This window comes from Zingiber officinale, chromosome 6B (assembly GCF_018446385.1).
Source record: "Zingiber officinale cultivar Zhangliang chromosome 6B, Zo_v1.1, whole genome shotgun sequence".
NCBI lineage: Eukaryota > Viridiplantae > Streptophyta > Magnoliopsida > Zingiberales > Zingiberaceae > Zingiber > Zingiber officinale.
In genome coordinates this window covers 79,843,309-79,870,361 of record NC_055996.1, presented here as the reverse complement: position 1 = coordinate 79,870,361, position 27,053 = coordinate 79,843,309, and the positions used below count along the sequence as shown (strand labels likewise).

At 42.6% G+C, this 27,053-nt stretch overlaps 1 protein-coding gene across 1 annotated transcript; it reads left to right on the top strand.

Moving 5' to 3' along the window:
- Nucleotides 1-23,614: 23,614 nt before the first annotated feature.
- On the top strand, nt 23,615-25,281 carry LOC121992817 (24-methylenesterol C-methyltransferase 2-like). The gene has a single exon (XM_042547403.1). It carries the CDS (start codon nt 24,025-24,027, stop codon nt 25,117-25,119), a length of 1,095 nt encoding a protein of 364 aa, XP_042403337.1. The 5' UTR covers nt 23,615-24,024; the 3' UTR covers nt 25,120-25,281.
- Nucleotides 25,282-27,053: the final 1,772 nt, after the last annotated feature.

Here is a 27,053-nt window from a genome sequence, read left to right as displayed (position 1 = left end):
CTAGTTCTTCGGTTAACGTCACTATGGTGAATCGTCTCGCGTCTTTCATCTTCACATTTTGTGTTGGGACCAATTATGTAGCTAGAGGGGGGGGGTGAATAGCTCAGCGCGATCTCGTGCTCGTCGTTGCTTGTTTCTTGAGATGATGTGCGGCGGAAAATACAAAGAAACAATACTCAACGCTAATACTAGGGATTTACTTGGTATCCACCTCAAGAAGAGGTGACTAATCCAAGGATCCACACACTCACACACCCTCCACTATGTAAACACTCCTTTTCGGTAACTACCGAAGGCAGAGAAGCCCTACAAGCTCACAGTACAAGAAGAAAGGAAAGGGAAATACAATACCAGCAAAAGCTTACAAGAGATGCATAAAAACCCTAACCCTAGCTTCTTCCTCGCCTCTTGACTTGGACGTGCACCAGCACAAGCCTCTAAGAACCTTCAAGATCTGGCGTGAGAGCTTTGTGGAGTCACTGTGAAGATCTAGGATGAAAATCGTGAGCTCTGAAAGTTATGCCGAAGACGAACGCACGCCAACAGCTATATCCTGCGCCAACGGTCAAATCCCAATCGATCGGATTGCTCCCAATCGATCGGGGAGGCTTTGGATCGATCGACCGATCGATCCAGAGTGCCTCTGTGCTCTCGGGAATCGCCTGGATCGATCGGCTAATCGATCTAGAGCTTATCGTGCGAAATCGCACCTCCCAATCGATCGCCCGATCGATTGCCTGATCGATCGGAGGCTTCCAATCGATCGGCTGATCGATTGGGAGGCTTTCTGTTCGCGCGACACTTCTCCCCAATCGATCCACCGATCGATCGGGAGAAGGCTTGTCGCGGGGACTCTTCCAATCCATCGGCCGATCGATTGGGCATGAGCCAATTGATCGACTGATCGATCCAGCTTTTGTTTTGTCCAAAAACAAGTCCAAAGTCCCCTAAACTAACATCCGGTCAACCATGACCTGTTGGTACATCATGCCTAGCATCTGGTCACCCTTGACCTGCTAGAACTCCCTCACCAAGTGTCCGGTCAATCCCTTTGACCCACTTGGACTTTTCTCCACCAGGTGTCCGATCAACCTTGATTTCCCGTGCCAAGTATCCGGTCAATCCCTTTGACCTACTTGGGCTTCCCAACACCAGATGTCTGATCAAACTTGATTCATCTGGATTTCCTGTACCTGGCTTCACTCACTAGGACTTCTCATTTGCCTAGCTTCACTCACTAGGACTTCTCATTTGCCTGGCTTCACTTACCAGGACTTTCCTTCTGCCTAGCTTCACTCACTAGGACTTCTCATTTGCCTGGCTTCACTTACCAGGGCTTTCCTTTTGCCTAGCTTCACTCACTAGGACTTCTCATTTGCCTGGCTGCACTTACCAGGACTTTCCTTCTGCCTAGCTTCACTCACTAGGACTTCCTTCTGCCTAGTTTCACTCACTAGGACTTTCACCTTCTGCCTAGCTTCACTCACTAGGACTTTCACCTGGCTTCACTCACCAGGATTTTCTTCTGCCTAGCTTCACTCACTAGGACTTTCACCTAGCTTCACTCACCAGGATTTTCTTCTGCCTAGCTTCACTCACTAGGACTTTCACCTAGCTTTACTCACTAGGATTTTCCTTCTGCCTGACTTCACTCACCAGGACTTTCTTCTGCCTAGTTTCACTCACTAGGACTTTCACCTAGCTTTATTCACTAGGATTTTCCTTCTGTCTGGCTTCACTCATCAGGACTTTTCAGTCAAGTATCCAGTCAACCTTGACCTACTTGACTCTCCTTCAAAATCTCACCACATGAACAATTGCACTTGCAATCTCCATGTATTGTCTCCATGTATTGTCAAACATCGAAATCCAAACATCAAAACTTGAGCTTGAGCCAATTCAAGCTGAGTCAACCAGGTCAACCTTGACCTAGGGAATATTGCACCAATAATCTCCCCCTTTTTGATGTTTGACAATACCACTTGTAAGTTAGGCTAATCCCATAGTCTCAACTCCTTTCATGCCAATGTAAGAATGATGGTTTCCTTCATTCTCCTCCTTTTCTAGAGGGCAAACTTCCTCCTAGGTAATGAAAGCCTAACTTAACCACACATTCTCCCCCTATTGGCACACATCAAAATCTCTCCCCCGGATGAGTTACCCAATGTTGTTGACAACTGCACTCGTTGTTCACAACACAATAACGAAAGTCCCATACCCTTCATTATTCTAAACTCTCATCCTTGAGCATATACCACTTGGTATATTCACACACGATTCAAATGAAGGTCCCATACCCTTCATTTGTCATCAAATGCTTATCCGTGAGCAAACACCACATGAATAATGAAGATATCCACTCTTCATTACATTCAAATGCCCAACCTTGAGCATTCTCGCTAAAGAAGGTTAACCACCTTCCAAGGTGTATGAAAAAAAATTTCATGTCCTTAAAGAGTAGCTCCCCTTAAAGACATGCACATAACTTCTGTCATTGCACCAACAATGACTTGGAATCCCTAAACCTTTAGGAAACCTAAATTTAGAAGTTTTGAGGTTCAAAAATTTAATATTGAAACCAAACCTCAACCTAAACCTCTACTTGGTCTTTCTTAACCAATCCATCCTTGTTTTCATCATGAAAACTCCCCCTAAATGTATACAAATGTGTTTTGAGGGGATAGGAAAGGTTTTGTAGACTAACAATGGTTCAAAATGCTGAAATCAAGCTTTACCAGCCAAAATCAGAATTTCCAATCGATTGGAGTTGGGTCCCAATCGATTGAACCCCGCTGAATCGATCCACTGATCGATTCAGACTGCGTGGATCTAGTGATGGCAATTTCACCTGAACCCGATGGAGGATCCGACATCCGACCCGAATGGAGGAGGGTATGGAGGGACTATCAATATCAGATACCCAACCCGAATACCCGATTAAATAATATATATACATATATTAAAGAAAATTTTCTTTTTCCAAAATCAACTTACTATTTTTGTTGATATTAGGAGGAGACTATATAGATGTTTAATCTATTTTTTTTAATTATATATATATATATATATATATATTTTAATAGGTTTTTAAGTTTAATATATTTTTATTGAATGATAATAGTTGGAAAGAAAGAAGAAAAATTATAACTATAGAAGATATCCGATCATTTAATGGGTATGAGTATACTCATCGGAGATCTTATACCCGATGGGTATGGGGACGGAGGATATAAAATCCGATCCGAACCCGACCCATTGCCATCCCTACGTGGATCGATCGACTGATCGATCCAGCGAGCTTCTGCTCGCGAGAAAACTCCTCTCAATCGATCGGGCGATCAATTGAAGTACTGAAAAACTGAAATTCAATTTCAGTGAATTTCAGAAACCCCTAGAAAATTCTATAAAATTTGAAAAATCATGAAAATTGTTGTGAACATTATTTAGGGCATATATTATCATGGAAAAATAGTTTTATAAGAAAATATTTCATATTTTCCAAGATTGACACAAACTAGAAAACTTGTAAAAACTTTAATGTTTTCTTCTAGTTTGTGTCTAACTTTTCAATGATGAGTACTATAAAAAGATAGTCTTCACCAAGGTTTTTCAAAGCATATTTGAAATCATTTTCAAAACCAATTTCCAATCATGTTCTTTGGGCTCAATGCATATGACTTGTACATTAACTTTCCCAACGATTGGAAAACACATAACTATGTGTTTTGATGAACTTAAAACTCAAAAGAATGGACTAGATCAATATCTTGAGTTTTGTTCATCATCCTAACATCTTACTTGTATTTAATGTGCACTAAAACACATACAAGTCACCTTATAGTTCTTAATGAGATGTAAATTTTGGTCTTGCCCTAATCTAGGGATCATGCATATCTACCTAGGCATTTTGAGGTTATGAACATCCACCAAGGATGTTACTTGTTAATAAATGCCATTTGTCCTTAATTGCAAGGAATTTTAAAAGTTATGCATGATGCGATATGACATACATCAAAGATAAATAATTTTCAAAAGAAAATTTTCTATGTCTACATGATGTATCTATGACATGACGTGGTATTTTTGTGTTTTTCATAATAAGACATGAATGCAAAAATAAATATGATGTCATGACATTTGATGAGCAAACAACGCATGGTAAATTAGCATAAAAGAAATACCTAGATTATCTATCTAAGTATCCTGAATCCTTAGCTAAATTAAAATTTAAAAACTAGATTGCCCACTATTTCCCAAGAAAATGCCAAAATTCAATTTTGACATTTCTTTTGATTTTCCTAATTCGTGCCAATTTAAATTAAGTATATTCCTCAAATTTTGACACATTTTACTCTTCTAAGAGTAACAAATTAACATAAGGCTTAGACTTGCCTTTTAACTTTCCAATAAAATGCCAACATCCCAACTTGACATTTCTTTACACTTGATCTCTTGTGCCAATTAAAATTATATCCAAATACTCAAATTTTGGCACATCTTACTCTTTTCAAGAGTAAGCCATTAATCCTTTTTTTTTTTTCAAAGGTTAACAATAACCTTGAAAATGCTCTCTGAGTGTCAACTTCATCAAAGTCAGGTTAACTACCCTTTTAATCGGAGTTGACACTCTCTAACCCATCTAAGTGGTAGAGAAAATGCTCCTAGGAACCCAAAACCTATTGGTGCTGCTTGGATGCTCTAGGTATTCACTAGGAATAACCTTCCTAGATACCTTCCTAGTGACCTTGTTAGACTTCTTAGAAGCCTTGGTCACATCTCCTAAGTCAACTCTAGGGATTTCTTCCCTTGTGACCTTATGTGTGACTTTCTTAGACTTCTTAGAAGTTTTAGTCACGTTTGTTGCAAAAATACTCTTAGGAATAACCTTCCTAGTATTTTTGACTTGACCACTAAGCCTAGGGTTAGTTCTGTTGGTTGCTACTCTGAAAACCTATAGGTTCCACTGTACAAAAATTTTGTACAAAGGTCTGAACCTTTTCCTAGCTACCATGTGTTCTTTTAAATTAAATTTTGGATCGCCTGCGGAACTTAACACGTTTGATCCAAAACTTAATCTATTTGTTCTTTTAGGTTTTGACTTGGATCTCCTGCGGAACTTAACACGTTCGACCCAAGTCTCCTTAAGTTATTAATTCCATTAAATATTAATTTCCATAATTGGTTCCCAGTACTGACGTGGCGAGGCACATGACCTTCTTGGATATGGGAGCAACCACCACCGACTAGACAAAACCTTTTATAGAAATCTAATATTTAATTTCCTAAAATAACTTTAGGTTAACCGAAGAGAACAATCAAATCACAAGGAAAAGAAAAAAAACAAAAGAACACAACATCGAAAAACATATTCGAAATTCTAGAACGTAAGCCTCTTGTATTTGGTATTATTTCCATAAATAACTAGCATGATGCGGAAAGAAAAATTACTAGTTATACCTTGTAGAAAAACCTCTTGATCTTCTACCGTATTCCTCTTCTAACTGTTGGGATCTTAGATGGCTAGAGGGGGGTGAATAGCCTCTTTGAAAAATACTAAACACAAATTTCTTCAAAACTTTGTTAGCACAGTGAATTAGAAAACTAAAACAAAGAGAGAACACAGCACACTAACTCAGAGATTTACGAGGTTCGGGGATAACTTGCCCCTACTCCTCGGCGTGTCCGTAAGGTGGACGATCCCTTGATCTTCAGGTAGATCACACCCCGGAAGCTATCCGGCTAAAGGATTCTCCTTCTCGGTGGAGTAACCTCTCCACAAAGTCTTTAACAGTAGTAAAAAATTAAGCACAAGACTTACAGTAGTGACTCAACTGAAATGATCAAAGGAAGCTCACAGCTACAATCAGCGAAGAATAAGCACAAGCAGGAACACAAGAATACAGCCTCTCTTCAAGCACAAGGCACAGCACAGCTTGTTTCACACAATCAACCGAGAGCTCTATTCCTTGCTTCCTCGTCTCTCTTCTTATGCCTCTGCTCTTTCGCTGCCGAAACTCTGCGTCGAATCTCTGCTGTAAACACAAGCATCGCCAATCACTCTTCCTCCTCAGCTAGTTCTCTGAACTCATACCAATACCATCCTTGGTCTTGCTGGTGTCTTCTGAGCTCCAACCAACCCACAGGAGTCAAGCTGATCGCGAACAGAGATTGCAGTCTGTTAGCATCAGTATCCGTTGATGCTCAATCTTTCCTCATCGCAGTGATACACAGAAGAAAGTAAGCTCTGTCTTATTCCTTTGATGAGGCTTAATTTGAAATTAAGCACTGGAATGGAACCTGCAACCTGCACCACATAAAGCTCACAGCAGAAGTTGATTAGTTCAAACGAATCAGAAACCAGCAGAACCGGTCAGTGTGCAGGTGGATCGGTCGGACCGATCCACACCTTTGATTGATGTCTGATCGGTCGTGAAGACCGATCAGATTGGATGTGCCGATCAGGGCTTAATGAGTGCGGTTCCTCGCACTCCTAAGATCGTCACCGATCGGTCCCAAGACCGATCGGATATGGCTTGATCGGTCCCTGCCGATCGAGTGCGTATGGATCGTCCGCACCGATCCCCGCCTTTTCCTTCTCGCGACATCATCTCCTGATCTACAGATCGATCAGATTACACTCAGTGAGCTACTGAGTGTTTCTGATCGGTCTGCATCGATCGTTACACCTGCTCGGTGTTTCGATCGGTCACCGCACCGATCGGCAAACCTAGTTTCACCGATCGGTGCGCACCGATCGGGCAATCAAATCTCACCGATCGGTGCTTGACCGATCCAATGCCTATGTGATACTAGGATTGATCCCGAGAATGAGCTACCGAGCCCTCTCTAACCCGTCGGTCCGGAGAATGAGCTACCGAGCCCTCTCGACCTAGTCCCGAGAACGAGCTACCGAGCCCTCTCGACCGTCCGAGAACGAGCTACCGAGCCCTCTCGACCTAGTCCGGAGAACGAGCTACCGAGCCTCTCCGACTTCGTCGGCCAGAGCGAGCTACCGAGCCCTCTCGACCATTCCGTGCCAAGTCACCATACTTGGACTTTTCCCGTGCCAAGCTCCCTGCTTGGACTTTTCACCAGATGTCTTGACCCATCTGGATTTCCCTTGCCTGGCTTCACTCACCAGGACTTTCCCTCCCAACTGATCAACCTCGATCAGTAGTCATTCTGAGTTTAATTAATATCTGATACAAACTTAAATTAGTGTCAACATCAAAACAACAGCCAGGTCAGACTGTATCAACAATCTCCCCCTTTTTGTTGTTTGACAACACGATTTAAGTTTAGATCAGAATTGTTCAAATTTTCATAATTTTAGGGGAATCAAGATCCTCCCCCTAAGACGGATACAACACTATGTGAGGGTCTTCTAAAATCAAATTTGCATTCATCTAAACTTAGTTATCTTCTCCCCCTTTGTCAAACACCGAAAAAGTGCGAATAAGGTAAGATAACTTAAAGAACTCCCCCTTAACCCTTACTGTCTGTTTCTTAAAGCACTTAGAATTCCCTCTAAGTGTATTATAAGACAGTAATAAGGAAATAAAGGACAAACAAGACATGCAAGTGAACAGCATATTAATAGCCGATAGAAAATGAAGCATAATAAAGAGCAAGCAAATATAAAACTGAGTAGCATAAATACATGAGTAGCATCAGAAGTGCAAACATCCAGGTCAGACATAAAAACTAACAAATAGCATCCAAAATACATAGACAGTCAAAATGAATGTATCAATCAATGTCCTCAACATGAGGAACATCATCATCATCTGCGGGAGGCACGTAATCCTGAGGCGGCATGCTGGAGCTCGACGATGGATGGCCCGAGAATCGCTGCGGAGGTGGGTAGTTGGCCATCCAGCCCAGAAGTAGCTGCTGCATCACCAGTTGCTGACTGCGCAAGTCATCGTAGCGCTGGTCGATCCGAACACGCAGTCCATGGAGCTCAGCAGCCAGTAGCTCATCGTGTCGATCAAAGCGACTCTCCAGCTCGGCGATCTGCCAGCGCAAATCAGGATTGGCCTCTCCATCGTCAGCAGCAGGAGGAGCAGCATCAGGAGCAACCTGTCGTGGAGGTCCCCGTGGTAACTCACCTAGTGCTCTCCCATCCTTCCACCGAACATCCCCATTTTGCCCTATGATGCCAGACTTGGAAAATGCCCGTTTCTCAAGTCGGCAATCCTGCCTGACCATTTTGACTATTCTACCCTTAGAGACATCAACCTGAAGGGTCTCGAGCCAATCAGTAATTATATGCCCATAAGGCATATAAATAGTGGAGCTGCTAGGCTTAGAATATGATATGATCGAGGAGTAGATGCTCGACATGATTTCAAAATCGAGACGCCGACGCAAACCATAAAGCATAAGACAATGATATGATCGGATCTCAGATAATGGTTTAGATGTGATAGGTAGAAGGCAGTTCGTGACAATCTTAAAAAGAATGTAGTCTTGAGGAGATAATCTCAAGGCTGCAAAAGTAGGGAAGTCAACATCTAGCTCATCTAGCCCTTGTCTAGGCTGTCTGAAGAAGTACTCATAAATATCGTCAGGTGAGATATCAAAAGGTGGAAGTAAAGGATCTGGTAAGTCAGGAAATATCGAAGAGACATTACCGGTACTCCTCCGACAATCGAGATACTCAAAGAAGGATGAGACACTGAAATCAAGAGTCCGCTTAGCAACTCTTGTTTTATAACCTAGATCATTAGTCTGATGAAGGTTATTATAGAACTCAGAGACCAAGTCATAGTTGATATCCCGTTCCAAGTAGACTAGTGAATCGAGTTTGTAGTAGGCTATGACTTCTGACACTTGTGGGCAAAATTCGTTCATGAATTTTCGATCCACGGACCTACAAGGGAGTAATTTGAATGTTCTTTGGTTGAAGGCATCCTCATAATGTTGGTTTGGAAATCTAGCCGAGACAGATGGTTGAGGTCGGGAAGTAGCCCTAGGGTTCGATTTCTCAGGTGACTTAGATTTAGAGGTCCCTTCACCCACTACTTTCTTTCTAAGAGTTAACAATGTGGTAAAATGGGGCAATGAGTGAGCACCGGAGCCACCAACAATCAAGAACCGTGACAAAGGAAGATTCAGATTCAGTGAGAAATGAAAACAAAATGCAAGTTCTAGAGAAGTTAGAAGTTACCTTGGTGCCATTGAATTTTAGGCTAGGACTTCCGAGCTAGAGCTTCGGCTAGGGTTCGGCTAGTGGTCCGCGTGCAACGAGAAGAGAAGGAGTGAGGTGAGGGAAGAAGTCGGCTAGGGTTCCGCGTGAAAAAGGAAAAGAAGAGATCGGGATGTTTTTAATGGTTTACTGATGGGTAAACAGTGATGAAATGATCGGACGGCTGTCCGAACAGGAGCAATCCTGACCGATCAGGGAACGTCCTGATCGGTCAGGGATCGTCCTGATCGGTCGTGGGGACCGATCAGGGAGCTTCCTGATCGGTCCCTGGACCGATCAGATGTGGATCAGTAGGGTCGATGTGTGCCGGTGTCTCCTGATCGATCCCTGGATCGATCAGTGAACCTTCTGTGGTCAGGAATGTCCTGATCGGTCGTGGAGACCGATCAGGTATCGTCAAATCTCCTGATCGGTCGTGGAGACCGATCAGGCATCATCCTGATCGGTCCCTGGACCGATCAATGTCTGATATAATTTTCAGTAACTGAAATTATGAGCCGTGAAATTATGAGCCGTTATCTATCGAGAATTCTGAAAAGTTCAGAACTCAAGAATTCAGAATCTCCCAAATTCATAACCTAGAATCTAAGAATCAACACCCACAAGTATATTAAAAAAAAATGAGCTCTTATGGTCTGAGCTTGTTTAGAGCCAGAAAGTTTCAGACTCTAAAAACCAAAAACTCAGACATTTGGAATCTTAGGATTCCAATCTCAGAAAACCTTATAAAACTATTACCTAAGGTGAACCAAGGTATTAATTAAGACTTAGGATTGCTATGATCAGTTTCAAGTTTGTCAAAATATATCCAAGTTGCTATCATTTCCTTTAACAACCTATCTTATTATCAATCAATCAAAGTCATGAAATGAATCAACCAATAATATCAATCAACACATCAGCCATCAACCATAATTAAATAATTTCTAGACAAAAGTCCAACCAAGATTCCTTGGTTGGAATATATGAGTAAGATCTAGGAACCAAATACACATGAATTATGTAATGGTCTTCCCCATACTCAATTTATGTCTCTTCAACCTAATTATTCAAGAGATGCATGATACATTTTGAATAATTTGGTTGATCCTAGCATCTCACCCCATTTCTAGCAAACAAAAATATTTTGTTAAACCTTATAGTTTGTGTGACATGTTCCCAAGTTGCCCAAGTTATTATCCCAATTACTCTTGTCATTTTACTAGTCCTTATTGATCATGGTGAAGTTCTCATGACCTAAGGAGCCAAACACATTCCCAACTCCCTCCTTAAATGACTAAATTCATTCTCCGGAAGGGGTTTGGTGAAAATATCAGCTAGGTTTGACTTTGACTCAACATATGTGAGTGCAATGTCTCCCCTAGCTACGTGATCTCTTATGAAGTGATGACGCACTTCAATGTGTTTGGTCCTCGAATGATGGACTGGATTTTTAGTTAGGTTGATCGTGCTAATATTGTCACATAGCACTTGTACACCCTTATAAGAAAGTCCATAATCCTCTAGGGTGTGTATCATCCACAACAACTGTGATACACTCTCTCCCATGGCAATATATTCGGCCTCGGTCGTGGAGAGAGCAACACAATGTTGCTTCCGACTTGACCAACTAACTAAAGATGAACCTAAAAATTGGCAGCCCCCACTAGTACTTTTCCGATCCAATTTGCACCCAACATAATCAGAGTCGGTATAACCTATCAAGTCAAAAGACTCAGTACGTGGGTACCAAAGACCTACTCTAATTGTGCCTTTAAGGTATCTCAGAATTCTCTTAACTGCAATTAGGTGAGATTCCTTGGCACAGACTTGATACCTAGCGCATATGCCCACAGCAAAGAGTATGTCCGGTCGACTAGCTGTGAGATATAGAAGACTACCAATCATGCTTCTATATTGCGTTAGATCAATTGGTTTTCCACTCTCATCATTGTCAAGGCGAGTGTTTGTCGCCATTGGAGTGGACACTTCCTTAGAGTCACTCATATTGAATTTTCTAAGCATCTCTTGAGTGTATTTTGTCTGATGGATATAAATTCCATCTCGAGTTTGCTTGATTTCAAGTCCGAGAAAGAATGTCAATTCTCCTACTAGACTCATCTCAAACTCACTTTCCATGTGAGAAATGAATTCATTCAAATAGCCCTTGTTATTTGAGCCACAAATTATGTCATCGACATACACTTGGGCTACAAAAATGTTTTCACCATCTCTACGCAGAAATAGTGTTGGGTCTATTTGGCCTCTTACAAAACCCTTTTCTAATAGGTAAGTTGACAACCTCTCGTACCATGCTCGAGGTGCTTGTTTAAGCCCATAAAGAGCTTTCTTGAGCTTATACACGTGGTTTGGAACTTCGGTATTCACAAACCCAGGTGGTTGTTCAACATAGACCTCTTCTTTAATGAAACCATTTAAGAAGGCTGATTTAACATCCATTTGATAGAGCTTGAAACCTCTATGTGCAGCAAAAGCTAGCAATAAACGAATGGACTCTAATCGTGCCACGGGAGCATAAGTCTCATCATAATCGAGGCATTCGACTTGACTATAGCCCTTGGCTACGAGTCTCGCCTTGTTCCTTACGACTTTTCCCTTTTGGTTTAACTTATTTTTGAAGACCCATTTGGTTCCAATAATGGTGGTCTTCCTAGGTCTAGGAACTAAATCCCATACTTGGCTCCTTTCAAATTGACCTAATTCGTCTTGCATAGCTATGATCCAATCAGGATCGTGCAATGCTTCATCAACTAGTCTTGGTTCAATTTCTGAGATTAAGGCAACCTCATTGGACTCATTTCTAAAGAATGATCTAGTCCTAACCCCTTGTTGGATGTCTCCCACAATCTGGTCTTGGGGATGACTAGAGGCTAACCTAGACTGCCTTGGTGTTGGCGGTGCCTCATGAATGGTCTCACTATGCACAGGCAGAGACTCAGTATCAGGCAAAGGATCAGATTGAGTTCTTTGTTGCCTTTGCTCATCAACATCAGAGTCAACTTCGACTCGTTCTTCATTTTGATCATTCAAACTTAGATTCCTAAGTTCAAATTGAATTTCTTCTACATTCCTTGATTGATTATCAGGGATTTCTTCGAAAGCTACATCCGAGGACTCTTCAATCAATTTAGTCCTCTCATTGTAGACTCGATAGACTTTGCTGGTAAGAGAGTACCCGACCAGTATCCCTTGATCAGCCTTAGCCGTGAACTTCCCAAGATGATCCTTGGTGTTCAAGATAAACACCTTACAACCAAACACCCTAAGATGTTTAATTGTAGGTGGTTTCCCAAACCAAAGTTCATGGGGAGTCTTTCCTAAAAACCTATGTATCAGGATTCGGTTTTGCACATAGCAAGCTGTATTCACAGCTTCAGCCCACAAGTAACTCGGTAGTGAGTACTCATTGAGCATGCTTCGTGCAGCCTCTTGTAAGACTCGGTTCTTTCTCTCCACAACCCCATTTTGCTGTGGGGTCCTTGGAGTTGAGAACTCATGTCTATACCCTTTTGCTTGACAAAATTCTAAAAACCTATGGTTTTGAAATTCACCACCATGATCACTTCTAATGGTTTTAATTGTTGTTGATTTTTCATTTTCAGTTCTTCTACAAAAGGAAATAAAAATATCTATGGTTTGATCCTTAGTTTTCAAAAAGAAAGTCCATGTATATATAGTAAAATCATCAATAATTACTAAACAATATCTACTACCATTCAATGAAATAACATCGTTACAATCAAACAAGTCCATATGTAATAAGTCTAAGGCAGTAGATGTATTCACAGTGCTTTTACCTTTATGAGATGCTTTTGTTTGCTTACCCATTTGACATGCATCACATAGTTTGTTCTTTTGGTACTTGATGCTGGGTAAGTCTCGCACTAATCCTTGGTTGGCCAACTTCCGGATGTTCTTCATGTTTATATGTGCCAACCTTCTATGCCATAGCCAAAACTCTTCTTCTTTCGACATGAAACACTTAATCAAAGCATTAGTAGCACTTTTAAATGATACTTGATAAATATTATCAACCCTCGTGCCTACTAGTACCGTGTCAAGTGTGTCAATGTGTTTAACCAAACATTGACTTGAATGAAATTCAATTGTGTAACCCCTATCACACAATTGACTGACACTTAGGAGATTAAAAGTCATCCCCTTGACTAGAAGGACATTCTTGATATGGAGACATTCGAATATATGAATGTCTCCAACTCCTACAACCTTAAGGCTACCATTATTACCAAAAGATACATTACCTCTACTTTTGTTTTGAATGGTTGTAAACAGTGATTTGTCCCTGGTCATGTGCTTGGAGCATCCACTATCAACAAACCAAGTTGATAGATGCTCCCCCTCGACCAATGCCTACAAGACACGGAAGATAGAGGTTTTAGGTACCCAAATCTTGGGACCTAATGCTTCTACAACGAAAGACCTAGGAACCCATGCCTTGGTCATACCTTTCCTAGTTCCATGAGCCCTAGAAACATGTGATCTACTATTTTGAGTTCTAGACATTAGAGAAATGAAACTCGACTCCTTGGGTTGATACCCTAGTCCGGCCTTGTTGTAGACTGCCCTTTGGGCATTTAGAATCATGTCTAGAGTCTTAGAGCTAGTTGAGAATTTCTCAAGCATTTTCTTGAGTTTCTCAACCTCACCCTTTAACGCCTTGTTCTCATCCTCAAGGACTTCTAGATGTAGGTCATCGACCTCATCTTCCCTAAGGGTCCTTAAGGTTTTTACTTCTTCTTTTAACAATTTATTTTCTGTTTTTGACTTTTTAAGCAATGTAGATAAGTGAGTGATAGTCTTATAACACTTTTCTATATGAGAAGAGGTTACCTCTTCATCATCCGACGATGATGAAGCCGCGGTTGAAGCGTCGCTCGAATCTCCCTCACTTTCGGAGTCCGAAACCTCCCTTGCCATGAGTGCTAATTGTCGTGTGCTCTTTTCCATCTTCTCTTCTTCCTCCGATGAGCTTGATGAGGACTCATCCCAAGTGGCCTTGAGAGCCTTCTTCTTCTTGGCTCTTTCCTCCTTCTTTTTGGCTCGTTCCTCCTTCCTCTTTAATTTCGGACACTCGCTCCGAATGTGTCCTTTCTTGCTACACTCATAACATATAACATTAGATTTATCAAAATTTTGATCATTAGTTTTACCTTTTCCTTTGTATCTTCGGCTTCTTCTCATAATCCTTCTTACGAAGTTCGCCATCTCACTTGATGATGATCCACTTTCATCATCGGATTCGGAGGAAGAGGTGGATGAGGAAATCTCCTTTTCCTTCTTTCTTCTTCCATCCTTGCTCTTTGGTCCTGCAAATAAAGCAATACCCTTCTCTTTTTGACCTTTGTTAGCAAGCTCATGAAGTTCCATCTCACAGAAAAATTCATCTAGTTTAACAATGGAAAGATCCTTGGATACCTTGTAGGCATCTACCATAGATGACCACAAGGCATTCCTAGGAAAAGATTTAAGAGCGTACCTTACTAGATCGCGATTCTCCACTCGTTCGTCCACAGAGTGTAGACCGTTGATGATCTCCTTGAATCTCCCATGAAGTTCACTTACCGTTTCATTGTCCTTCATGGTTAGATTTTGGAGATGATTCAAGAATAGGTCCCTCTTGGCAATCCGAGAATCTCGAGTTCCCTCTTGGAGCTCGATGAGTTTGTTCCATAGGTCTCTTGCACTCGAGAACGGACCTACCTTGACGAGTTGGTCCTTGACGATTCCACATTGCAAAGTGACCATAGCCATGGCATCGGCTTGTGCTTTGCGGAGTTGTTCGGTAGACCACCTTGACGAATCGAGTTCCTTACCTTCTTCATCCTTTGGTGGTGTGAAACCTTCCTTGACTGAGAACCACATGGCAATGTCGGTCTTGAGGTAATACTCCATGCGACCCTTCCAATATTGAAAATCTGCTCCTTCGAAGTAGGGTGGTCGATTTGTGCTAAAGCCTTCCTTCATAGCCATCCTTGTTTGCTCTTTTGGGTGTTAATCCGAATCAAAGAGCCCCTTGCTCTGATACCACTTGTTGGGATCTTAGATGGCTAGAGGGGGGTGAATAGTCTCTTTGAAAAATACTAAACACAAATTTCTTCAAGAACTTTGTTAGCACAGCGGAATTAGAAAACTAAAACAAAGAGAGAACACAGCACACTAACTCAGAGATTTACGAGGTTCGGGGATAACTTGCCCCTACTCCTCGGCGTGTCCGTAAGGTGGACGATCCCTTGATCTTCAGGTAGATCACACCCCGGAAGCTATCCGGCTAAAGGATTCTCCTTCTCGGTGGAGTAACCTCTCCACAAAGTCTTTAACAGCAGTAAGAAATTAAGCACAAGACTTACAGTAGTGGCTCAAGTGAAATGATCAAAGGAAGCTCACAGCCACAATCAGTGAAGAATAAGCGCACTGCACAATCTGACCTCTTCAAGCACAAAGCACAGCACAGCTTGTTTCACACAATCAACCGAGAGCTCTATTCCTTGCTTCCTCGTCTCTCTTCTTATGCCTCTGCTCTTTCGCTGCCGAAACTCTGCGTCGAATCTCTGCTGTAAACACAAGCATCGCCAATCACTCTTCCTCCTCAGCTAGTTCTCTGAACTCACACCAATACCATCCTTGGTCTTGCTGGTGTCTTCTGAGCTCCAACCAACCCACAGGAGTCAAGCTGATCGCGAACAGAGATTGCAGTCTGTTAGCATCAGTATCCGTTGATGCTCAATCTTCCCTCATCGCAGTGATACACAGAAGAAAGTAAGCTCTGTCTTATTCCTTTGATGAGGCTTAATTTGAAATTAAGTACTGGAATGGAACCTGCAACCTGCACCACATAAAGCTCACAGCAGAAGTTGATTAGTTCAAACGAATCAGAAATCAGCAGGTTGAGCAGAACCTGACAGTCTGCAGACAATGTGGTGGATCGGTCAACGGACCGATCCACACCTTTGAATTGATGTCTGATCGGTCTGCAGACCGATCAGGGCTTAATGAGTGCGGTTCCTCGCACTCCTAAGATCGTCACCTGATCGGTCCCAAGACCGATCAGGATATGGCCTGATCGGTCCTACAGACCGATCAGAGTGCATATGGATCGGTCCACAGACCGATCCCCTGCCTTTTTCCTTCTCGCGACATCATCTCCTGATCGGTCTATAGATCGATCCCACAGCCCGATCAGATTACACTCAGTGTGCTACTGAGTGTTTCCTGATCGGTCACCAGACCGATCAGCAAACCTAGTTTCATCAGATCGGTCTGTGCACCGATCAGGCAATCAAAATCTCACTGGATCGGTCTGTTGACCGATCCAACGCCTATGTGATACTAGGATTGATCCTGAGAATGAGCTACCGAGCCCTCTCTGACTTCGTCCGGTCCAGAGAACGAGCTACCGAGCCCTCTCTGACCTAGTCCGGAGAACGAGCTACCGAGCCCTCTCTGACTTCGTCCGGTCCAGAGAACGAGCTACCGATCCCTCTCTGACCTAGTCCGGAGAACGAGCTACCGAGCCCTCTCTGACTTCGTCCGGTCCAGAGAACGAGCTACCGAGCCCTCTCTGACCATTCAGTGCCAAGTCACCATACTTGGACTTTTCCCGTGCCAAGCTCCCTGCTTGGACTTTTCACCAGATGTCTTGACCCATCTGGATTTTCCTTGCCTGGCTTCACTCACCAGGACTTTCCCTCCCAACTGATCAACCTTGATCAGTAGTCATTCTGAGTTTAATTAATATCTGATACAAATTTAAATCAATGTCAACATCAAAACAACAGCCAGGTCAGACTGTATCAACACTAACCTCGGACGTTGTGTGGGTAACGATCTTCCGAGATGAGAAACCACCAACCACCTTCTTCTCCTCCTAGCTAGGTTCGGCCACAAAGAAAGAAGCTTCACCAAGGAAGAAAATCAAAACACTAACCAAGCTCCAAGAGATACTAGCTTCTTCTCCTTCTTCTTCTTCTTCTCCAAGTAGTATCCGGCCACCACAAGAGCTCCAAGGGAAGAGAGGGGTTCGGCCACTACAAGAGGAAGAGAAGGAAAGGATGGCCGGCCACACCAAGGAACAAAAGAGGGAGAGAAAATAATAGAGGTTGTGTCTCATGAAGGCACCCTCACCCCTTCTTTTATATTCCTTGGCCTAGGCAAATTAGGAAATTTAATTACAATAAAATTTCCTTAATTTCCTTGACATGATTTAATTGAGAAAAATAAAATAAAATTTCCCCAATTGAATTCAAGTGGCCGGCCACATCATGAAGAACAAATTGGACAAGTTTCAATCAACAATTAAAACTTCCTAATTTGTTTCCGGAAATTTTAAAAAATAAAATTTCTCTTCAAAAATCTCTTCATGGTTGATAAAAGGAAATTTCTATAATTTTAATTTTATTAACATGTGAATAATTTTAAAGAGAAAATAAAATATCTCACCAATCTACAAATAAGGAAAGAGATCTAATCTCTTTCTTTAATCTTTTGTAGATCTTTTATAAGAGAGATATTTTAATTTAAATTCTCTTTAATAAATTATTTCTTCCACATAATAAAAATTTAAATTTAAATTCTTTTTTAATTTAATTTGGCCGGCCCCCACTAGCTTGGGTTCAAGCTAGGGTCGGCCACCCAATTTTATACCTAAGCCGGCCCTAGCTTGGTTCCCAAGCTAGCTTGGCCGGCCCCCTATTGGTGGGTATAGAAGGTGGGTATAGGTGGGTATAGTACTCTATAAATAAGAGGCTACGATAGGGACCGAGAGGAGGAATTGGTTTTGGTCTCCCGATAAAATTAAGCATCCCGTGTTCGCCCCGAACACACAATTTAATTTTATCAATAATAATTCATTCCACTAGAGAACTATTATTGAACTACCGCACCAATCCCAAATTACATTTTTGGGCTCCTTATTATGAGCGTGTTAGTCTCCCTGTGTTTAAGATATCGAATGTCCACTAATTAAGTGAGTTACTGACAACTCATTTAATTAATATCTAAGTCCAAGAGTAGTACCACTCAACCTTATCGTCATGTCGGACTAAGTCCACCTGCAGGGTTTAACATGACAATCCTTATGAGCTCCTCTTGGGGACATTATCAACCTAGTATCTCTGGGACACAGTTTCCTTCTATAATCAACAACACACACTATAAGTGATATCATTTCCCAACTTATCGGGCTTATTGATTCATCGAACTAAATCTCACCCATTGATAAATTAAAGAAATAAATATCAAATATATATGTTTGTTATTATATTAGGATTAAGAGCACACACTTCCATAATAACTGAGGTTTTTGTTCCTTTATAAAGTCAGTATAAAAGAAACAACCTCAAATGGTCCTACTCAATACACACTAAGTGTACTAGTGTAATTATACAGTCAAGATAAACTGATACCTAATTACACTACGACCTTCTAATGATTTGTTCCTTTCCATTTTGGTCGTGAGCTACTGTTTATAATTTATAAGGTATTGATAACATTATCTTCTGCATGTGACACCACATGCTATGTTATCTACAATATAAATTAATTGAACAACTACAAACAAATGTAGATAATTTGACCAAATGTGATTCTTTATTCAAAACAAATGTTTACAAAAGCTTAGACTTTCAGTATACACTCCAACAAGTTCCATAACTATATGGAACTCTATGGTAAGAAGGCACATCTCTTTTGGTTTTAGGTTTGTATCCCAAACCTCTATGACCCTTGGATGACCCTTGTTGTCCTAAACCTAGATTTTGCTCATTTTGCCCTTTTAAGATATTTTCCATCATTTTTAGAGTCTTTTCCATTTCATCAAGCTTTGTCCTCAATACTTGATTTTCTTCTCATAATTCCCTAGATTTTGATTTTTCTTTAAATCCTTGAGCATTTTTATTTCTAGGCTTATAACTAAAATCCCTAGAATTCTTGCCTAAATTTTTATCTACCTTCCTAGACCTAGGCGTGGTCGTTTTAGCATGAAAAGCTATATGTTTTTCCTTAATGCTATCATGCTTCCTATTTCTATGGCAAATAGCATTAAAATGATATAAATTAGAACTAACATGCTTTTTACCATTATTTAAAGGGGTAGGCTCAATAAATGATACCTTTCGTTTTACCTTGGAGGCTTCCCCTTGACTCATGCTTCCTCCCTTAGACTTGACTGCCTTCTTCCCCTTAGGACATTGGCTCCGGTAATGTCCTTTTTGATTGCAAAAGAAGCATACAATGTGCTCCTTGCTCTTCTTTGTTGTGGGGACGGTCTCCTTGGGCTTCACCTTGCCCTTTAGTGCCACTTGGCTCTTCTTCTTGGCCAATTTGGGGCACTTGCTCTTGTAGTGCCCATGTTCCCTACACTCAAAACGTATAATATGATTTTTATTTTTAATTGAAACATTTATACCTTCATGTGTAGGGATGACACTTGATCCTCCATATGATGTCTCTTGATTTTTAGAGGATACAATGTCTTCTTCTCCATTTGACTCAGATGTAGAAGCTTCTTCTTTTTCTTGATCCGATGTCAACAAAAGTCGCTCCCCCTCAATCCTAGAGGTGGAGGCTTCTTCATCTTACTCTTGTACATGGAACAAAGAGTATGCTCCCTCTTTGCCCTCTTCATTGTATTCCTTTGAAGATGAAGCTTCTTGGACCTCTTCTTCGGAAGTTGAGCATCTCTCAACTTCGGAATTCTCCTCCTCTTGGTCTTGCTCCAATGAATCACCCTCTTTGGATTTTTCTTGGCTTGGTACAGTAGAGGGGATCTCATGAATCTTGGCCAATTTGCTCCATAGCTTTTTGGCATCTTCAAACTCTCCAATTTGTTCCAAGATGTTGCTCGGCAATAAATTGACCCAAAGCTCAATCACTTTATCATTGGCCTCACATCTTTGGATTTGGTCTTGGCTCCACTTGCTCCTATTGAGAATTTTACCCTTTGAATTCTTTGGAGCTTCGAAGCCTTCCATTAGATCAAACCATTGCTCTATCTCCACCATCAAGAAATTCTCGATCCTTGATCTCCAAATATCGAAGCTCATCATTGTGAATGGTGGAGGCACCCTTGTATCGAATCCAAGACCATCTTGGAATTCCATTTGAAGTTGAGCTTGATGATGAAATCTTTGACTTGATAGAATTTGCTCCAACTTCTACACCCTCTAGCTTTGTTGCTCCTTCCGGCGATGATTCTGGTGAAGAGCGACCTCACTCTGATACCACTTGTTGGGACCAATTATGTAGCTAGAGGGGGTGGGGGGGGGTGAATAGCTCGGCGCGATCTCGTGCTCGTCGTTGCTTGTTTCTTGAGATGATGTGCAGCGGAAAATACAAAGAAACAACACTCAACCCTAACACTAGAGATTTACTTGGTATCCACCTCAAGAAGAGGTGACTAATTCAAGGATCCACATACTCACGCACCCTCCACTATGTAAACACTCCTTTTCGGTAACTACCGAAGGCGGAGAAGCCCTACAAGCTCACAGTACAAGAAGAAAGGAAAGGGAAATACAATACCAGCAAAAGCTTACAAGAGATGCACAAAAACCCTAACCCTAGCTTCTTCCTCGCCTCTTGACTTGGACGTGCACCAGCACAAGCCTCGAAGAACCTTCAAGATCTGGCGTGAGAGCTTTGTGGAGTCGCTGTGAAGATCTAGGATGCAAATCGTGAGCTCTGGAAGTTATGCCGAAGACGAACGCACGCCAATAGCTATATCCTGTGCCAACGGTCAAATCTCAATCGATCGGATTACTCCCAATCGATCGGGAAGGCTTTGGATCGATTGACCGATCGATCCAGAGCGCCTCTGTGCTCTCGGGAATAGCCTGGATCGATTGGCTGATCGATCTAGGGCTTATCGTGGGAAATCGCACCTCCCAATCGATCGCCCGATCGATCGGAGGCTCCCAATCGATCGGCTAATCGATTGGGAGGCTTTCTGTTCGCGTGACAGTTCTCCCCAATCGATCCACCGATCGATCGGGAGAAGGCTTGTCACGGGGACTCTTCCAATCGATCGGCCGATCGATTGGGCATGAGCCAATTGATCGGCTGATCGATCCAACTCTTGTTTTTGTCCAAAAACAAGTCCAAAGTCCCCTAAACCAACATTCAGTCAACCATAACCTGTTGGTACATCATGCCTAGCATCTGTTCACCCTTGATCTGCTAGAACTCCCTCACCAAGTGTCCGGTCAATCCCTTTGACCCACTTGGACTTATCTCCACCAGGTGTCCGATCAACCTTGATTTCCCGTGCCAAGTATCCGGTCAATCCCTTTGACCTACTTGGGCTTCCCAACACCAGATGTCTGATCAAACTTGATTCATCTGGATTTCATGTGCTTGGCTTCACTCACTAGGACTTTTCTTCTGCCTAGCTTCACTCACTATGACTTCTCATTTGCCTGGCTTCACTTACCAGGACTTTCCTTCTACCTAGCTTCACTCACTAGGACTTCCTTCTGCCTAGCTTCACTCACTAGGACTTTCACCTTCTGCCTAGCTCCACTCACTAGGACTTTCACCTGGCTTCACTCACCAGGATTTTCTTTTGCCTAGCTTCACTCACTAGGACTTTCACCTACCTTCACTCACCAGGATTTTCTTCTACCTAGCTTCACTCATTAGGACTTTCACCTAGTTTTACTCACTAGGATTTTCCTTCTGCCTGGCTTCACTCACCAGAACTTTCTTCTGCCTAGCTTCACTCACTAGGACTTTCACCTAGCTTTACTCACTAGGATTTTCCTTCTGCCTGGCTTAACTCACCAGGACTTTTCAGTCAAGTATCCAGTCAACCTTGACCTATTTGACTCTCCTTCAAAATCTCACCACATGAACAATTGCACCTGCAATCTCCATGTATTGTCTCCATGTATTATCAAATATCGAAACCCAAACATCAAGACTTGAGCTTGAGCCAATTCAAGCTCAGTCAACCAGGTCAATCTTGACCTAGGGACTATTGCACCAACATGATTTAGGTGTATTTCTACAGATGACGCTAAATATGATCTTCTCCGAAATATGAGAAGACGGCTAGCTAGGAATGTGGCTCTGTGGTTGACTGAATGAAGACTCCGCGTTATCCTACAAAACCAAGAGTGTTAGTGGCAGGCCAGGGAAGAGGTCTCCCACGGTGACCCTCCGACGCTCAAGTCAGTCCTTGGTTCAGTGGGGAATAATAAAAAGCAGCAGAGAGTGTGTAGAATAATAGAGTATCACATACCTCCGCCTATGAATGGAGACCCCCTTTTATAGTGCCACTGTAGCATCTATGCACTCATCCCAATGCATGTGCATATTTTCCAAAGCGTCTTAGGAAAAGATAAGTCAAAAAGTGCCCCCAACACTTTTCTTTAAGCGAATACACAAATATTTGATGTGACAAGTTAAAAGCTTCTATAGTACTATTTTTTATTGGGTATTCTCTGTTGTTAGCGACACACACTTCCAAAAGAGTATGATAAGATATGCATGCCCGCTATAGGCGGACTGGAGGCTGCTCGACCGGGACGTCGCCAACTCGGTCATACAGAGCAAAGTTGTTAACCTATCCTTAACTCGACTTTCCTGTTGTCGGATGGCTGCGTTTTGTCCAATCATACATGAGGTTCGATCGGTTAGGACGGTGGACCAGAAAACTTACTATTTACCTCTTAACGTTATCCGCAAGTTGCGAAGGATGACCGTTCGGATGGTCTCGTCCGACTGGCATTGAAGGCCCGTTCGACCAACCTTACTTGATTTGTAGTCGAGCCTTTGACCATTTTGACTTTGACCTCCACGTTAGTCGATGTTCATTACTTTGACCCACTTTTGGAAGGGTCGATCTTCATCGCCATATCAACACCCATCAAGTAAATTCAGGAAACACGAAAACTCTGACGTTGTGCCCTAACTTTACTAATAGTTTAATTGTCGTAAGTATACCTGCATGGAACTTGAATCCTGATTATTTAAGAAATATATCCTCTCATGTGTGTCTAAATTTATTTATTTAATTTAATGAATTATTTAAATTTATTTATTTTATTCACCTGTAATGAATATAATTAAATTTTTACCAAACTAAACACCTCCATAAAAATTAACAATTTATAATCCTAACTAATACCACTAACGGATTCTGAAAACTCTCCTATTTAGACGTACCAAAATTCAAAAATTTTAGAAATTAATTATGGGTCATCCGTATATTTTGGTTAAAATTGGTTGATTGTTAAAAAACAGCAACATACTGAAAATGTGTGACCGCGATATATATTTTTAATATTTTAAAATTTCGATATGTTAAATAAATAATATGAAACCTGCCAACATTAAAATATGATAATATTTGCTTCGAGATGCAAATTTGGCAATTAGCGAAACAGATTGTGCGTCGCATATGGAAGTATGGGTGTCACCAGGCTGCGGCGCATACGCGGAACGCACTTCGCCGTCGTGCCACACAGGTCACCGGGAATAAACAGTCAATAAAATATGTGAGAATCCCAGGAACAGATCTCGGCGGTCCCCCGCTCCTCGCTCACCCTCCATATTCGGTGATACATCATCCTAGCCGTCCATCTTGGATGCCTTTCCAACTCATTTGACTCGATGTTCAAGACCCGTGATCCCCGCAGAAGACGTTGCGCTTGTGTGGTGTTAAAACTGTTCCGGCGGACTTTCTTACCGCCCTCTTCTTCTCCTCGACTTCTCCTCTTCCAGTCCATAAATACTAACCCTAATCCGTCGCATCCTTTCTTTACTAGACGCCATTTCGACGAGAGAGGTAACGAGCAATGGATCTCTCGACGGCGATGTGGACGGCGGTGGTAGTCGGAGCTGCCGCCGTTTACTGGTTCGTGTGGATGATGGGCGCTGCGGAAGTGAAGGGCAAGCGGGCGGTGAACCTCAAGATGGGATCGATCGCAAAGGACAAAGTTCAGGACAAGTACAAGCAGTACTGGTCCTTCTTCCTCCGCACCAAGGAGGACATTGTCGCCGCCTCCGACGACGACAAGGTGCCGGCCTTCGTCGACACCTTCTATAACCTCGTCACCGACATCTACGAGTGGGGATGGGGCCAGTCCTTCCACTTTTCCCCTTCCCTCCCGGGCCTATCCCACCGGGAAGCCACCCGCAAGCACGAGGAGCGCGCAGCTGACCTCATCGCAGCTCGACCCGGCCAACGGATCGTCGATGTGGGATGCGGCGTCGGCGGCCCGATGCGCGCCATTGCCTCCCACTCCGGCGCCCACGTCGTCGGCATCACGATCAACGAGTACCAGGTCGGCCGCGCCAGTGCGCACAACCGCAAGGCTGGCCTCGATGGGCTCTGCGAGGTCGTCTGCGGCAACTTCCTCGAGATGCCCTTCCCCGACGCATCCTTCGATGGCGCCTACTCCATCGAGGCCACCTGCCACGCCCCCTGCCTGGAGGACGTTTACCGCGAGATCTTCCGCGTGCTCAAACCAGGCGCCCTGTACGTGTCCTACGAATGGGTCACCACCGGGCTGTACCGGCCGGACGATCCGCGCCACGTCGAGACCATCCGCGGGATCGAGCGCGGCGACGCCCTCCCAGGACTCCGCGCTCAGAACGAGGTGGCGGCGATCGCGCGCCAGGCAGGCTTCGAGGTGGTGGAGGAGCGCGACCTGGCGCTGCCCCCGGCGGAGCCATGGTGGACGCGTCTCCAGATGGGTCGCTTCGCCTACTGGCGCAACCACCTGCTGGTCTCCGTCCTCGCCGCCTTGCGCATCGCCCCGAAAGGCGTCGTCGACGTCCACGAAATGCTTTACGAGACGGCGCGCCATCTTAGCGATGGCGGCGAAACCGGCATCTTCACTCCGATGCACATGATCCTCTGCAGGAAACCCCTCCTAATCAATCAGTAATCCCTCCATCGAACAAGCTCACTACCCAGATTCCAGAAGCAAGAAACAAAGGATAGCGATCATTGCTTTGGCTTATTAATTTCAAGTGTGTGTGTTTTTATCTTCAAATTCAGGTCTTCGGTCATTTTCCTACCTATCTATCTATCTTCATTATTTAGATGATCTTTGGATCGCGTTCGCTATTTAATGCCAGATTTTACGCAAACTGTATCAAGTTCTCGGTGGCCACAAACATTTTGATTTCAAAATCTGATATTCGGGGGACATTTGTGGAAACAGGGAGACTGCTGTTCTGGTGCCAGTGCGGCAGCGATGTCAGAGTCTCTTAGTTGTCAATGGCGTCCTTTTGCCTTTTTGTAGTGTCCTTTATTAAAGCCAAAAGCTACGACTGTTTGCGGTAGGGGCTTGTCGGCTTGATGACGGTCCTTTTAAAACTATTTATTTATTTATAATCCGCAGAGAGCTCTTGCTTTTTAAGCAGAGATGTAGCCTGATTTATCTTTGTCCATGTAGTTTATCATGTCAACTGTCAATTTAGTTGAAGGATCGTGAGGTTTAAGTTGTGTGGTAAATGGCAGATGCCCAACCTGTTTGCCATCTGAAATGTGTCTTGGAGAGTTAGCGGGATCCCTCCCCACCTACTGCAATGTAAATATTATGTGAGCAAGAAATCATACTTGTCTTTACTTTTCTCCATGACTCGTGTTCGTGATCCAATTGGAGATCCAGACCAAGTCAGTTACTTTCCCCCGTGACTGACTCGTGTTCGTGATCCAATTGGAGATCCACATGGATGAGACCAAGTTAGCAACAGGTAAATGATACTTATCTCTACTTTTCTCTTTCTCCGCCTCTCTCTTCTTCACAAAATTATACTTCCTTGTTGTCGTATTTTTTTCTTGGAATTTCTCCTCTTCCTCATACCTACGATTTCTAGTCTTCATTCTCCGTTTCTGACCAACCTTCTTCCTCCACGACGACGACTTCCGTCTTCCTCCGCGACGATCTCCTTTGCGACCGACCTTCCTCTGTGAAAGATAAGTGAGTTTTTGTTTCCGCATAGTCCTAAGAGGCAGAGAAGGAGAGACCTCGCTATTAGGGCTATTAATTTCTGAGCAACCAATGACCTCATCCTTCCTCCTCCATCGACTACCTTCGCCACTAACCTACCTCCCTCCACGACCCTCATCCCTAATTTCTCTTTCTCGTTCAGAGCCAAGCAGCAACAAGGTGAGAGCAGTTTGTGCCCTATTGTATACAGATTCGCGCCTTTTATATATATATTGAGATAATTTATTGTTGAACATCTAGATATTGGCTCATGTTTAGAAAGAATCGTTGTAATTAAACTGTACATACATGTATCTATAAGTGTTTAGAAAGAATGTTGATAGGAGAGTTTGTAAAAAAATATTTAGCAGGATTGTTTTTGAAATGTGTAGAGGTTATGCATATAAATACAAATAATTTCGTTCAAACATATTGTTCACTTTTCAGGGTCTGTTCTCTGTTTCTTTTCTGGTTTATGTTATTAATTTTTCTCTTAATAAATGTAGGTGAAGAAACTATCATGGTAGAAGGAAAATTTGATTCAAATAAGATGAAGGATAACACTACCCATGCGGATCAAGACCCATCTCCATCTATCGTCGAAGAAGTCAAGCTACTTGAGATTGGAATGATATTTTCCTCTGAAAAATAAGTTCGCACTTTTTATAATTCCTATGCTACCAATGTTGATTTTAGTATTTCAAAATTAGGTGGTTGGAATGAAGATGATGAAAAATAAAAATATTTTTCTATTGGATGTGTCAAAAATCGTAAGAAAGTATCTCAAGTTAAAAATGTTTTACACCCTCGACCTTCTAGTAAGACAAATTGTAAAGCTAAGATTAATATAATTGTTCGAAATGATGGGAACTTTGTGATAACTA